Raw genomic sequence first — 15,205 nt, forward strand, 5'->3', positions numbered from 1 at the left:
TTGCAGGACAAGGCCCCAGCTTCCAAGTTGCTTGAACTATTAAGAGACAAGCAGCTGGGTGCTGGTGGTTTATGCATGTAACCCCAACTACTCAGGAGACTGAAACTGAGAGTCACATTTCAAACCCAGCCTGGGCAGGAAAGCCTGTGAAATTCTTATTCCCAATTAACCTCCAAAAAGCTAGAAGTGGAGCTGCGGCTCAAGGGAACACTAGCCTTGAGCAAAAAAGATCAGGGACGGCGCCCATACCCAGAGTTCAAGCCCAAGACCAGCTCACAAAAAAAGACAAGTAAACAATGACCTGAATGTCAACAATGTTGAAATAGGGGTGGGATAGGATGGGCAGGTCAAAAAGACAGGGAGGGATCTGGGCACACACCTGTAATCCAAGCTACTCAGGAGGCTAAGCTTGGGCAGGAAAATCCCCATGAGATTCTTACCTCCAATCAATCACTGAAAACCTGGAAGTGGAGCTGTGGCTCAAAGTGCTAGCAAAAGTGCTCAGGGACAGGGCTGGAACTGTGGCTTAGTGGTAGAGAGAGCCGCTTCCCTTGCATGTGTGAAGCCCTGGGTTTGATTCCTCAGTACCACATAAACAGAAAAAGCTGGAAGGGATCTGTGGCTCAAGTGATAAGAGTGCTAGCAATGCCCTAGGACTAAGGGAAAAAAGAAAAAAGAAAAGTTCAGGGACAGCCTCTAGGCCCGATTTCAAACTCTATAACCAAAAAAATAAAATTAAATTAAAAAGGAAGAATCAAAAAAAGAAAAAGAAAAAAAAAGGGAGGAATCCTGCCCAAATATTTCATTAAGTCCACCAAACAGATGTTAGCCTGGGCAAAACCTGTGATATCAGCAGGCCCAAACCTTGGTTGCCTAGCACTGTATTGGCAGGGTTATATTGGCGTACTGTGATTTAGAGTACCAACCCTCAAGTCAGCCACGGCTTCTGTACTTACAAGATAACCTTCGTTCCCTTACAGCATCACTGAATGTTGGCTCTTTAGTATACTGCAGCCAAAGGCTAGTGCTAGAAGAAAAATGATGCTTATAATTGCCCTGTAGCTTGACCTCAAGTAGGAGAGACATGCTTAACTAACCGTGTGTGGCTTTAAAAGCTCAGAATGGGATGTCACAGAGGGGGAACGAGCTAGCCAACCAGATGGTCCCTAACAATGGAGTACTACTTCAGTCCCCTCAGTGGCCCACCACTCAGAAACACAGGTTCTCAGTCCATGAAGAGTCGACCTTCGTCAAGGGGGCTAATTCATACTGAACAGTCTCAGACACCAATGTCTAAACAATCAGAAGGCCAGTGTGCTAATCTACCTCCCGGCAGCTACTCATCTCCGCCATCCCGGATATGTGCTGAGATGAACAATGCATGCGCTCACTCAACAAGGATTTCATAAGCACCGAGTGTCCTTAACAACCTGTGAGTACCTGACAGAAATAACACAGCCAAATGAGGTGGGGACAGAAAGGGGAGGTGGAATTGTGCAATAAGCTTGGCGTCAAACAAACTGGAGTTCAAACACTGTCCACTATTTATTAAACAGGTGACTGGGGAAAATTGTTTAACCTTCCTGAGTCTGTCCTCATCTGTAAAAATATGGGCATATCAACACCACTGACAAGATTATTAATGAAATAGATATGTAAACTTCATAATGGAATTTATATTCATATTTCTCTGGACAGGATGTAACACATAACACTTGAGAGGCTCTAGGATCAGAAGGATCTGGTTTAAATCCTAGCTCTGCTGTTTACTGGGAATATGATTTTGGATAAACATTTTTTTTCCATTCAGCCTCAATTTATGTATTTGTAAAATCAGAATAAAAATTCCCCAGAATCCAAGAAATAGATAAAATTATTTGGAGGACTACCATTTTTTTTTTTTATCATTGACAACAGTATGATAGAGAGTAGTTCTGAAAGGTTGCTCGTGATTACACTGAAGTGAATAAAACATACACTAATCCTAGCTACTTAGGAGGCGGCTGGAATCCCAGACTAGAGGTTCAAAAGCCAGCTGGGGCAGGAAAGCCTGTGACCACCAGAATTCACCACCAGAAAACTAGAAGTGGCACTATGGCTCAAGTGTTAGAGCGTTAAGCCTTGGGCTGAAGAGCTCAGGGACAGCGTCCAGGCTGAGAGTTCAAGCCCCGGGATCAGCAAGACAAAAATACTAAGAAAGTTAAGGCAGCCGGGGCCCTGGCGGTTCAGGCTTGTACTCATCTTGAGTAAGTAGGAGTACAGGCATGAGAGGCATGAGCCAGCACCAGCACCTGGCTGGCTTTTTTTTGTTGTTACCTTGGGGCTTGAACTGGAGGCCTGAGGGCGGGCTCCGTCTCTGTGCTCAGGGCTCTACCACTTGAGCCACGCCACCACTTCCAGTTTCTGAGTGGTTATGTGGAGAGAAGACTGTCCTGGGAACTTTTCTCTCCCAGCTGGCTTTGAAAAGCAGTCCTCCGATCATAGCTTTCCTGAGTAGCTAGGATTACAGGCGTCAGCCACCAGCGCCGGGCTAGTGCAAACTGAAAAAAGGAATCACTCTGTACTTTCCTGAGGGAAGCCTCTATCTCAGACTAGTTTCACAACCAGTTTTCCCAAGTTTCCAATGCCATTCATGGGGACTCAAGCAGAACACGCCACGTTTCAATACTGCTAAGTCATGCTCCGCGGTGCAAGAGGGAGGCCATCCCTCCCCGGGGCTGAGGTGAGCCGGGGGACAGCTAGGCGAAATGCACTCATCTCAACACCTACATACCCGGGGGTGGGGGGCACCTCGCAAATCACCTCACGCTGCCTACCGCCTTGGATTGACTCTCCCCACGGCCACTGTGAATGTGCAAATAGCTTGTAGTGTGGGGATCGTGGAGGAGTCATCTTGTGTTTCCATCAAAACCCACAGATCTTGGACTCGTCGCCTCCTGGCAACTTCGACCTATGTAGAACAAAGGGCAGCCCCTGTCAGCCCCCGGGCTGCGCCCCGGCCCGGCGCCGTCGCGGGACTGCGGGCCGGACCGGGCTCGGCCACCCTCGCGCGGGTCTGCAGGGCCGGGCGGAGGCTGGAGCGCCCCGCCGCCACCTTCACAAGTGAGCTGGGCTTCCGCGGGGGTGGAAGGCGAGGGGCTCGCAGGGGGGCACCTGCCCCGGGTTCCGGGGTCGCCGGCCGGGCCGGGTCCGGAGCCCCGACGCGGCGGGCCCGGGGCGAGGGCGGCTCTTCCCGGCCCCGCGGCGCCCCGCCACGCGCTCCCGGGGCTCGGCCGCACGCCGCAGCCGCGTTTCCGCTTTGGGAAACGGGAAGCCTCGGGCGCTGGGCGTCCCGGGCCGCGGGCGGCGTCGCGGCCGGGCGGCACCGGGAGGACGGGCCCCGAGACCGGGCAGGGCGGGGCGCGCACCCGGCCGCCTCCGGCCCGCCCGGGAAACCGGAGCTTGGCGGCGGCGGGCGCGCCGGGAGTCCCCGCGACGCCCGGGCCAGGCCCCGCCCTGCGGGGGGAGGGAGCAACCGCCATCTTCCCGGAGCGCCCGATCCGAGGGCCCGGCTTCGCTGTCGCGATACCGCGGAGACCTCTGGGAAGGGCGGGGGAGGGGAGGGGGAGGAGGAGGAAGCCGGACCCGGGATGGGGGGGAGGGGGCGGGCCGGAGCCGCCAGTGGAGCCCCAGGAAGCTGGGGGGCGGGGACACGCCGGATTGACGCGGAGTGCGGGCCAATGAGGAGCGACGTCAGCGGGGCCCCCGACCAATGGGCAGTACGGGCCGCGGCGGGGGGCGGGCGCCGGGGCCGAGGGTAGCTTGAGCGCGGCGGCGGCGTTGTTCAGTCAGAGCGAGAACATTCCAGAGGTGAGTCCGCGGGGGGCGGCGGCCCGCGCCCCTGCCCAGCGCTCCCCGCCCCTCCTCCCCGCGGGCCGCCGGCGGGGGCAGGCGCCGCCCGGCCGCCCGCGGCTCACGGCCGTGTCCCCGCCAGGTCGCCAGGCTCGGCGCTGCCGGTGTGGACGCGGACGTCGCAGGGACAGCCCCTCCCGCTGCTCGGCGGCGGCACCTGCCCGGCCGCCCCTCCGCTCGCCGCCCGCCCCGCCGCTCCGGACCCGGATTCCAGCGCCTCTTCCTCCCAGTCCCGGGCGAGCCGCGTTGGGTTTATGTCTTTATTTGACGAAAACGGTGAGTCGGCGGACGGCGGGCCATGGCGGCGACAAGATGGCGGCGCGGCCGCGTGACCCGCCGCGCGTGTGGCGCAGTTTGGGGGGGGGGGCGGCGAGCGCGCGCGCGCCCCGGCGTGCGGCTGAGTCAGGCCCGGGGCGCGTTTGTGAGTCACGGCGCCCGCGGCGCGGCGAGGGGCGCCCGCCGCCGCGTAGCCATGGGGACCGGGGCGAAGGTCGGGGCCGCGCGCCGCCAGCGAGCGCGGGGCGGCCGGGCGCGGCCGGAGCGGCGTCCCCGCGCGCTCCGGCGGGGCGGATGGCGCTCGGCGTGGGCCCGCCGCCGCGGTGAAGCAGGCCGGGCCGCCCTCGCGTCGCCGTTGGCCCGCGTCCCCCGACGGCGGATGGGGGAGGTAGGGCTGGGGGAAGTGGACCGCCGTCCGGGCCGGGGCTCCGCGGCCGGCGTCCGCGTCCTCACCCGTCCCCCCCCCCCCAGTCCCCCCCCACCTCCCACCCCGGCAGTTAGGACGCGCTCACCCCGTGACGTGCGGGGCGTGCGGGGCGACGGACCCTGCGCCGCGCAGGCCGCGGGGTGCGGGCGAGTCAGGCGTTCCCCCGCCGGCGCGGCCAAGATGGAGGCCTGTTACCCGAGACTGTCACCTGCTCCGCGCAGCCCCGCCGCTTTGCAATCCAGCCGTGTTAACCATGGACCCGGTGGGGACATCCCGGGCCAGGATGTTGAGCCTGCGGGGACAGTAGCGTGTGTTCTTCTCTTTCTCTTTCAGAGCTGTTGCGCAGCCATTGGTACCTGTATTGGGGAAACATAGCATACAAGCAAGAAGCTCACAGCCTCAGCGGCGAAAATTTTTTCATGTCAGAGACCGAGAACTCTTGCAGTCGTTTATGTCATCCCTTCTTCTCCAGACAGAAGATACCAAAAAGTTGCAATCAAAGATCTCTTCATCTTATTGATAAAGCCACTAATAAGCCAAAATGTCTGTCAACGTCAACCGCAGTGTGTCGGACCAGTTCTATCGCTACAAGATGCCCCGTCTGATTGCCAAGGTAAGGCCAGTCTTCATTGTGCCCGCACCTCGGTCCCTAGCGCTTTGACCAGCGTTGAGAGTGTTGCGAGATTGCACCCACCGGGAAGGCGCAATGAAACTAAAATTCTTATTTTCTTTAGGTTGAGGGCAAAGGAAATGGAATCAAGACAGTTATAGTCAACATGGTTGACGTTGCAAAGGCGCTTAATCGGCCTCCAACGTGTAAGTAAAGCTTCTTGGAGAAGCCTGAACAGGTATATTACAGAAATAATCTTGACAAATCTTTGAGCTTTACTGTAAATTTTGTCTGGATTATACTTTAAGGATTAAGTGTTGCAGCCTTGGACTTTTAAGTGACTTGTTTGGTTGCTGCCATAAATTCACTACACTACCAAACCAACAAATTTCATGAGCCCCATCATTTTAAAACAAGACCAGTTTTGCATAAATTTGGTTGCAGAGGCAGGCATTTGTTAATTATTATTGAGACAAACCTTTTCTTCAAATAGATCCCACCAAATATTTTGGTTGTGAGCTGGGAGCACAGACCCAGTTTGATGTTAAGAATGACCGTTACATTGTCAATGGATCTCATGAGGCGAATAAGCTGCAGGACATGTTGGATGGATTCATTAAAAAATTTGTTCTCTGTCCAGAGTGTGAGAATCCTGAAACAGATCTGGTGAGTGCATTTGAGGTTTTTTTTAGTAAAGGGAAAGCGTATCTTTTGTGATGGGAAGTATTGCCAGTATGGAATAAAATTTGTATGCAAAGTTAGCGTTTCAGATGTCTTTTCTACGTTTGTTTCATAAAGAATTGTCATCGTAGATTATTGATGACTTTTTGCTTTCTTGGCAGCATGTCAATCCAAAGAAGCAAACAATAGGTAATTCTTGTAAAGCCTGTGGCTATCGAGGCATGCTCGACACACATCATAAACTCTGCACATTCATTCTCAAGAACCCACCTGGTAAGTCTTCATAATGAACTTGTGAGGTCTTAACATAAAGCAGCTGATTGTTGGAAACAGAAGTAGTAGGATTTGTTACATTAGCTTGGGATAGTTTACTGTAAAACAGATTATGATGGGAACCCACGGAAGAATCTGCTGCTATTGTTTGGTAAATTAGAATTGCCTCATTAAGCTTCATTGGCATTAGAGCACTGCAAGCAACACTCTGTGGTAGATAATCAAAACTATCTGGCACAATTTGAGCTTGCTATAATAAGAAAGTCTAACCTATTCCGGTGTTCTCTCTTCCGTGAGACAAGCCGTTATATAGACTTAAACAGTACTCTAACTTGAATAAAATTGAGTTGAGATGCATTATTTTAAGTGGTGAGGGCCATCTACCACTTGAGCTTTCTTACCCTCAGTTGTTTAAATACTGCTAGTACTTTGTTGCTGCATATTTTTTTTTGTAACCCTCTCTACATTTCCCCGTAGAGAATAGTGACAGTGGTACAGGAAAGAAAGAAAAGGAAAAGAAAAACAGAAAGGGCAAGGACAAGGAAAATGGCTCTGTATCCAGCAGTGAGACACCACCACCTCCACCACCAAATGAAATCAGTCCTCCTCCACATGCTGTGGTAAGTGCAAGGTTCACAGGCTTGGTGGGCTCAGAAGTTGTGTGAGGTATCTGGCATTTCATTCAGGTGGGTAGACATAATAAAACCAGATGGGTGAATATCACAACAGTATTTTGGAACTATTTACTGTTGGTTGCGTGAGTTAAGGTAAATCAAATCTATAATGGACTTACTGTCAACTTGACAAACCACATATATATATATATATATATATATATATATATATATATATATATATGACCTTTGACCAAAAGTGGGTTTTTTTTTTTTAGTTATTGTTTGTTTTTTGGCCAGTCCTGGGGCTTGAACTTGGGGCCTGAGCACTGTCCCTGAGCTTCTTTTGCTTAAGGCTAGCACTCTACCACTTGAGCCACAGCGCTACTTCTGGTTGCTTCTGCTTATGTGGTACTGAGAAATCGAACCCCCAGCTTCATGCATGCTAGTAGGCAAGCACTCTACCGCTAAGACACATTCCCAGCCCCTGTGTTTGTTTTTGTTAGCAGGAAGAAGAGGAAGATGATGATTGGGGGGAAGATACAACTGAGGAAGCTCAAAGGCGCAGAATGGATGAAATCAGTGACCATGCAAAAGTTCTGACACTCAGCGATGATTTGGAAAGAACCATAGAAGAGCGTGTCAATATCCTGTTTGATTTTGTTAAGGTGAAATATTTGCTTGATATAAGAGTGAACTTACCACGTCTTTCAGCCTTTTGGTTATTTCACTTCGGTATTTGTTAACTTTGAGTATACAAGGCTTATTTTCCCTTTTTATAATTCGACATGTTTTTGGGAGGTAGTTTCAGGCAGTCTTTATGGCTAGCAAGTATATGTCATTTAGAAATCACAAATTAGGAAAAAAGAAATAAATTAGGAAGATAATCTCCAGTCTGCTAAGATGTACTTACCTGTTTTTGTTTTTTTAGAAAAAGAAAGAAGAGGGTATCATTGACTCATCTGACAAAGAAATAGTTGCCGAAGCAGAAAGACTAGATGTGAAAGCCATGGGTCCTCTTGTTCTGACTGAAGTTCTTTTTAATGAGAAGATTAGAGAACAAATTAAGAAATACAGGCGCCATTTCCTAAGAGTAAGCAACGTTGATGTACTCGTAGATGAGATTATGGCTGACCTTTTTGCCACTTTACACATCTTTTCCTCATTCAATGTTATCCTGGAAAAAAAAAATAACTGATCCATCTTAAAATGCCTGTAAATGATGTAAGCCGGCCCTCAGTGATAAGTACTGTGAGAATCTCTGCACTGATCTTCTAGAACTTTTGTATGAGCCATACAAACTTTAAGAAAACATACTTGGCGAATACAATGTTAACTTTAAGCTTATACAAAAGTTTAATTTTTTTTTTTTTTTTTGCAGTTTTGTCACAACAACAAAAAGGCGCAGCGGTACCTTCTTCATGGTTTGGAGTGTGTGGTAGCAATGCATCAAGCTCAGCTCATCTCCAAGATTCCACATATCTTGAAGGAGATGTATGATGCAGACCTATTAGAAGAGGAGGTCATCATCAGCTGGTCAGAAAAGGTGAGGAGTACATAGTAACTTATTTCAATACTCAATACTAGTAATTCCTAATACCTCATTTTTATTTTTTTTCCGTTTTCCCATTCACCGGGCCTCAACTCTGGGCCTTTGTGCTGTCTCTGGGCTCCTTTTCCTAAAGGTGAGCGCTTTACCTACCACTTGAGCCACAGCACCACTTCCCAGCACTTTCTGTGATTAATTGGAGATCAGAGTCTGGATAAGAGTCTGTGTTGGCTTCAGAGCACAACCCTCAAATCTCGAGCCCCCTGAGTAGCTAGGATTATAGGCGTGAGCCACCAGCGCCCAGCCTAATAGCTTATTTCTTGTCTGCATTGAGTTATCCTTAAGTGCTTGTTTTGAACTTCTTAACTTTTGTTTTTGTTTGCCAGTCATGGGCCTTGGACTCAGGGCCTGAGCACTGTCCCTGGCTTCTTTTTGCTCAAGGCTAGCACTCTGCCACTTGGGCCACAGCGCCACTTCTGGCCATTTTCTGTATACGTGGTGCTGGGGAATCGAACCTAGGGCTTCATGTATGGGAGGCAAGCTCTCTTGCCACTAGGCCATATCCCCAGCCCTGAACTTCTTAACTTTTTTAGGCCTCTAAGAAATATGTCTCAAAAGAACTTGCCAAAGAGATTCGTGTCAAAGCAGAGCCATTTATAAAATGGTTGAAGGAGGCAGAGGAAGAATCTTCTGGTGGTGAAGAAGATGATGAAGATGAAAACATTGAGGTAAACACTGCACTTAAGTAGTATGGGCAATAGGTGAGGTTAAAAGATCGTGAGCAGCTGTACAAAGTAACACTTGGGAGCAATTGTAACTTTAAGATTTAAAATGCATAAATTATGATATCTGTTTGGGAAATCAGTGGTAAGAAGAAATTTGGGGGTTGGGGGGTTATTGTCCTTTGTGCGATGCTAGGGTTCAACTGGGGCCTGTGTAACAAGAAACTGTTCTATACCTCTGAGCTATATCCCTAGCCCTGGAAAAATAATTAATAGAGGCCAAATGTTGTGGCTCATGCCTGTAATGCCAACTAATTGGGAAGATTGAGATCAGCAAAAAGTTGAATCTGCCTCCAGATATCAGACTGGAGACCATAACTTGGTGGGGGGAGGGTATACTAAAGGTATAAAGTAAAGGTTACCAGGAAATTTGGGGAGGGGGTTTTGTTTATTGGTAAATCTATAGGTTTTCTCATTTGTGACTTACTTGATGGCCAGGAAAGGTGTGGGGAGGCAGGGTATACTAAGATTTCAACTCAAGGCTTTTTTTGTTTTGTTTTGTTTTTTTGGCCAGTCCTGGGGCTTGGACTCAGGGCCTGAGCACTGTCCCTGGCTTTTTGCTCAAGGCTAGCACTCTGCCACTTGAGCCACAGCGCCACTTCTGGCCGTTTTCTGTATATGTGGTGCTGAGGAATCAAACCCAGGGCTTCATGTATACGAGGCGAGCGCTCTTGCCACTAGGCCATATTCCCAGCCCCTTTTTGTATTTCTTGAGTAATGTTCTACCACTTTTTTTTTCTTGCCAGTCTTGGGGCTTGAACTCAGGGCTTGGGCACTGTCCCTGGCTTCTTTGCTCTTCCATTTCAGTCACAGTTCCACTTGTGGCTTTTTCTATTTTATGTGATACTGAGGAATCGAAAGCCAGGGCCAGGCAAGCACTCTACTACTGAGCCACATTCTCAGCTCCTGTTCTAACACTTTTGAGTAATTCCAGCTTGGCTTTCTTTTGCTGGTTGTTTTTAAGATGGAATCTTGGGGACTTGTGTGCCTGCCTAGATCTCAAGACTCCTGAGTTCCTAGGATTACAGGCATGAACCACCAGGAGCCACATATACAGATATGTTTGGGCAAAGGCATACAACTAATAAATTACTTATTTACCAGGTGGTGTATTCGAAGACTGCCAGTGTACCAAAAGTTGAAACTGTGAAGTCTGACAACAAGGATGATGACATTGATATTGATGCCATTTAAAAGAATGGATGCAACTTAGCTTAACAGTGTAATGCTGCAAATTTTTCTCCATTATCAGCCAGAAGTGCAACATGTATGTGCAAAAGCTAAATGGCTTAACATCATGCTACACTTTATACTAAAAATATATTACTGTGAGTGGTCTGTAATTAAGCCCAATGAGACATCTAGGGAGTCCATACACACCAGTGAGCAGATGTAGTTTGCTTATTTATAGCATGTTTCTTTCGGAAAACTAGTGGTGGACACATTTGGATCACATTTATACAGTTATAAATAAAGATTTGATTTTGTTCATTCAGATTTTGGGCTCTTAATGGCTTATCCTGAAGTCACTGGCTCCTTTTTAAAATGTTATGCTATCATTGAATCTGATAGGTCTCTGGAGCCTGGCAAATGTTATGTGCTGAGACTGTATCAAAGTCTTCAGCAGGATATAAACACATATTTGCTTGTAATGATCTTATACAGCCATTAAGAAATAGAGAACTTCTTAAAGTTTTATCTTTAATCCCTTTGAATTGGCATCTCGATAGTCTTTTATACTAAAACAATCTGATAATCAGATGACAGTGCAACATCTTACTGAAGTAAAAATGACTTGCGTGTCCTATAAATTTAAGAACAAGTTGTAAAGATTTGAACTTGTGATTTTCAGTTCATGTATACTTGCCCCAAATTGTAGTATTTGGAGTCATGTGCATTGCACGTTGGATGAGCCAGGGAAATTATTAGATTAACAAATAAGTATTTTATGTGTATGTAGTGGTTGCTTTGTACTGAGAGAAAACTTAAAACTTTGAGGTTTAATTAAATAGTAAACTGATTTTATTTGGGAGAAACAGGAAAGAAGGTGCACTTAATCTGTAGCAGGTTTTTTTTTTCCAGCTTTTACCCCTAAATTATAATTTCAGAATGTTTAGACATACTGCATTTTGTGTTGTGTTTTTTTTCCCCTGATATTATGGTTTATTCTTTAATGCCTTTTACATTGGACGTATAGCTATGCTCTTAGGTTTTTGTTGCTATCTTGCCAAAATAAGTGTTACTGTGTTTTAAGCTTGATTTCCCTCCCCCTCCCCCCCAAAAAAAAAGGTCTCAGCAAAAGTTGAAATCATACTTCTCAGTCAAACTCTGTATTTTGGTGTGTGACTTGGGATATTTTTTACTTCGCATTGGCCATGTCTGGACACCTGAGAAGTCTGGGTGGTGGATAGTGGGATAGCTTACCTGGAAAGCCCATGCAGGCTCTTAGACATAACTAGAAGAATTGTTTATTAGCTGATGTTAACTCATTTGATAAGGGTTCTAACTATACCATCTTAAAGGTAAAAACTTCCCACAAAAAGTGCATTCTGAGACTTTTGAAGGGTCCGTGTGTTTAATTTTGCGTTAGGCACTGGCTCATATTATTTACTTATTCCTTTGTCTCCCATCTCCCAGATTGAGACTTAATAGTAAATGTATGTAAAATTTTTTCACATTGAAATTATACAAACATTTGATAAAAAATAAAAACCTTGTTAGCTTGATACTTAACAGGAATTAAATCCTAGCAATCTTGTTTGGGGAAATAATTATCTTCATCTGCCTTGAGATAGTCTGTGGAGAGCTTGGAGCAGGAACCATATATAAACCCAGAGCGAATATGCTATGGCACAGCAAAAAAGGAAGTTTTGCAAACTCACATACCTCTAGGCTTGAAGTTCTTTGCAGCAGGGCCTGTTTGCTATAATTATTGAGAGTGTTGGTTGAAATTTTCAGAGCTTCTCTAAGGAAGGGGTTTGGGGTTCAACTAGTGTTAAGTCTGGTGCCAAATTTCAGTGGAAATTCAAATTCACACAATCGGGATTTTATTTAGAGGTTCTCCTAATAGAGTAATCCTTCGTTTTGCTCTATTGTCTTAAAATTTCTGTTTCAAACAGCTACATTACTTGATTAAAACAATGTTAAAATGATATTTTGTCTCTGCTTTAATATTAAAATTAACTTTTCATTTTATAATGAGATCAAAGCTGTTTTGTAGCTACTGCTTTGGACTTGTGTTGGATATCCTGAAGCAACACTTGTCTGACTTATGCAAAGTGGTTATATTGAAGAACTCTAAGCAACCCTTGCTTTTTTATCTAGTCAAATGTGACTTTTTTTTTTTTTAATAATTGGCGGTGGGGCTTGTCAGGGCCTTGGGCACTTTCTTGGCTCTTTTTGCTCAAGGCTAGCACTCTACCACTTTGGTTTTTTGTTTTTTTTTCTTCTTTCACTCTACCACTTTGAACCACAGTGCCACCTCCAGTTTTTTGGTGGTTGGAGCTAAGAATCTAAGGGACTTTTCTGCCATTATCCTCAGTAAGTACGTAGCTAGGATTACAGACATGAGCCATGGGCACCTGGCTTAAGTGTTTTGTATTAGCACAGCTCTGCTGTATCCTACAGTGATTATAGTGCCCATAACACTATATTGTCTTGGACAGTTTCCCCTCCCTGCCATTTTTGTAGGTATGCAAGTACTGTCCCTGAACTCATGCTTAAGGCTAGCACTTGACTACTTGAGCTACAGCAACTTTGTGCTTTTTTGGTGGTTTATTAGATAAGTCTCAGACTTAAGCAGATGAGTTTTGAACATTGCAGTTAAGAGTAGTCGAGTACCAGGAACTGTGCCTTGTGCTCCTCTTCCTCATCTATGGCAGGCCACCATGTGCTTCCTCCATTTTGAGGAACCGTGTCTCTAATGCTGGGACTTGAAGTCTCATGGACTTTTCTAGCCTGGCTTGGGATTGAATCTCAGCCTTCTGAATAGCCAGAATTACAGGCATGAACTACCACTTCCTGGCATGTTTTTTTTTTTTTTCTTGAACAGCCTGGATGCTGCTGCCCCTGAGCTGCTTTTGCTCAAGGCTAGGGCTGTACCACTTGCCACAACACCATTTCTGGCTCTTTCTATGTGGTAATGAGGAATACGGGGTACAGATAGTCCCAAGATAAGGCAGGGATTAGCTCAGTACCTGCCTTTTGGTTATTCTATAGAAAATACTGGGCCTTTAGAGTTGAAGCTGGGTTCTAGCTGGCAAGGGCTTTCCTGGAAAATAATCATTTTCTAACAGGACATGCATTAAAAATCCTACTGAGAAACATGCATTGATAAAGAGGAGGAGATGCCTGGCTGAGGATGGAAACTTGGGTCTTGAAGATGTGCTAAGACCTGTAGTGTAGGTGGGGCAGGTGCCCCAAAGCCAGGCAAAGGCAGTAGGAAACAAAGGAAAGCTACTCCTGGCTATGAAGTTGCAAACTATTTTCTCTGCCTCAAGTAACTAATGTCCCAAAAGTGATTGCCATCAGCAGTACAACCCGCAGTGATAGACCAAGCCATGTCCTCTTGGGTTCCCTTTTAATAACTGCAAAAAGCCACAGCCAGTCTTAACCTATAACCGATTTGTGGAGGCCTAGGCAAGCAGAGGCCTGGCCAACAGACATAGCTGGAGCCTTTTACTCTGGCCTTGTGTGTCACTTGCGTAGGACAAGTAGGGCCGAAAGCTGACAGTTGGTGGCCTTGTGGCCCCAGGGACCAATCACAAGAGGAAGTCAGCCTGCCTGGGCAAAGAGGGATCCTTTCAAAGTAGATTGGGCTGCTGGCCAAAGATTTGAGTTAGCATTTTCCAGAAAAAGCGGTCGTAGGCTCAACAGCATGACCCATATGGTTAAAAGACAATTCCTGGGCTGGGGATATAGCCTAGTGGCAAGAGTGCCTGCCTCGGATACACGAGGCCCTAGGTTCGATTCCCCAGCACCACATATACAGAAAACGGCCAGAAGCGGCGCTGTGGCTCACGTGGCAGAGTGCTAGCCTTGAGCGGGAAGAAGCCAGGGACAGTGCTCAGGCCCTGAGTCCAAGGCCCAGGACTGGCCAAAAAAAAAAAAAAAAGACAATTCCTCATAGACTTCTGGTCTCCAGGGTACCGATAGGGGAGAGAACATTTTGATTTTTGGAGTGGCAACAAGGTGAAGGTAAGGTAACAGCAGCTATATGGCTCTTGGGAGTAAGTGTGGGGCAAGGGAGCTGGTGAAAGTCTAGTCGTTTGAGGCACCCTGAGAGAATCCCAGAGGGGAGCAAGGAGCCACCTGTTCATGCATCGCATATCCTCTGGACCCACTGTGTACACCACACTTGGGCCAAAGCCATGGCCAAGCTCACATCTGACTGCAGCGTCACACACAGTCTAGGACAGTGGATCCGGAAGGAAGGAAGATGACAGTGGCAGAAGAGCAGCACTAGAGCTGGTAGCCAGCCCAGACAGGAAGGTCCGTGAGACTTCTCTCCAAACAACCACCAGAAAACCAGAAGTGCTGTGGCTCAAGTGGTAGAGCACACCAGCCTTGAGCAGAAAGAGGCTCAGGAACAGCACCCAGGCCCCAAGTTCAAGCCCTGACAAAGCTCCTAAGATGAGCACCAGTGGCTCAGGACTATAATCCTTGCTACTTAGGAAGCTGAGATCTAAGGATTGGGGTTTGAAACCAGTACAGGCAGGACAAAAGTGGGACTCTCATCTGCAGTAAATTGGTCAGAAAAGCCCGGAAGTGGCATTGTGGCTCAAGTGGTAGAGTGCTGGTCTTGAGCTCAAATAAGCTCAGGGAAAGGACCCAAGCCCTGAGTTCAAGCCCCAGGACTGGCCAAAAAAGTTTAAAAAAAAAAGGGGGGGGGTGGCTGGGATATGCACTAGTGGTGGTAAGAGTGCTCGCCTTCATACACATAAAGCCCTAGGTTCGATTACCCAGCACCACATACATAGAAAAGGCCAGAAGTGATGCTGTGGCTCAAGTGGTAGAGTGCTAGCCTTGAGCAAAAAGAAGCCAGGGATAGTGCTCAGGCCCTGAGTTTAAAAAAAAAAAAAAAATCAATTACAGGACTGGGTC

At 47.5% G+C, this 15,205-nt stretch overlaps 1 protein-coding gene and 1 non-coding gene across 3 annotated transcripts; both read left to right on the forward strand.

The window, feature by feature from the left end:
• Positions 1-3,737: 3,737 nt before the first annotated feature.
• On the forward strand, positions 3,738-11,861 carry Eif5 (eukaryotic translation initiation factor 5). Of its 2 annotated transcripts, none has more exons than XM_048362160.1 (12): positions 3,738-3,849; positions 3,974-4,167; positions 4,928-5,207; positions 5,329-5,410; positions 5,698-5,870; positions 6,047-6,158; positions 6,636-6,778; positions 7,279-7,440; positions 7,704-7,865; positions 8,154-8,318; positions 8,915-9,049; positions 10,208-11,861. In XM_048362160.1, exons 3-12 carry the CDS (start codon positions 5,136-5,138, stop codon positions 10,295-10,297), a joined length of 1,296 nt encoding a protein of 431 aa, XP_048218117.1. In that variant the 5' UTR covers positions 3,738-3,849; positions 3,974-4,167; positions 4,928-5,135; the 3' UTR covers positions 10,298-11,861. The 2 variants fall into 2 exon arrangements, with proteins under 2 accessions (XP_048218117.1, XP_048218118.1); XM_048362161.1 differs by having other exon boundaries at positions 7,282-7,440.
• LOC125363697 lies at positions 6,357-6,482 on the forward strand. Its single transcript, XR_007213290.1, has one exon. It is a non-coding gene; the product is annotated as a small nucleolar RNA SNORA28 (small nucleolar RNA).
• Positions 11,862-15,205: the final 3,344 nt, after the last annotated feature.

The sequence above is a fragment of the Perognathus longimembris genome, chromosome 14, assembly GCF_023159225.1.
Source record: "Perognathus longimembris pacificus isolate PPM17 chromosome 14, ASM2315922v1, whole genome shotgun sequence".
In the NCBI taxonomy this organism is placed as follows: domain Eukaryota; kingdom Metazoa; phylum Chordata; class Mammalia; order Rodentia; family Heteromyidae; genus Perognathus; species Perognathus longimembris.

Coding starts and splice junctions, on each gene's coding strand:
- Eif5 (XM_048362160.1), top strand. CDS start 5,136: ATGTCTGTCAACGTCAACCGCAGTGTGTCGGACCAGTTCTATCGCTAC. Junction 7,866..8,153: donor ACAGGCGCCATTTCCTAAGA/GTAAGCAACGTT, acceptor TTTTTTTTGCAG/TTTTGTCACAACAACAAAAA. Junction 9,050..10,207: donor ATGAAGATGAAAACATTGAG/GTAAACACTGCA, acceptor CTTATTTACCAG/GTGGTGTATTCGAAGACTGC.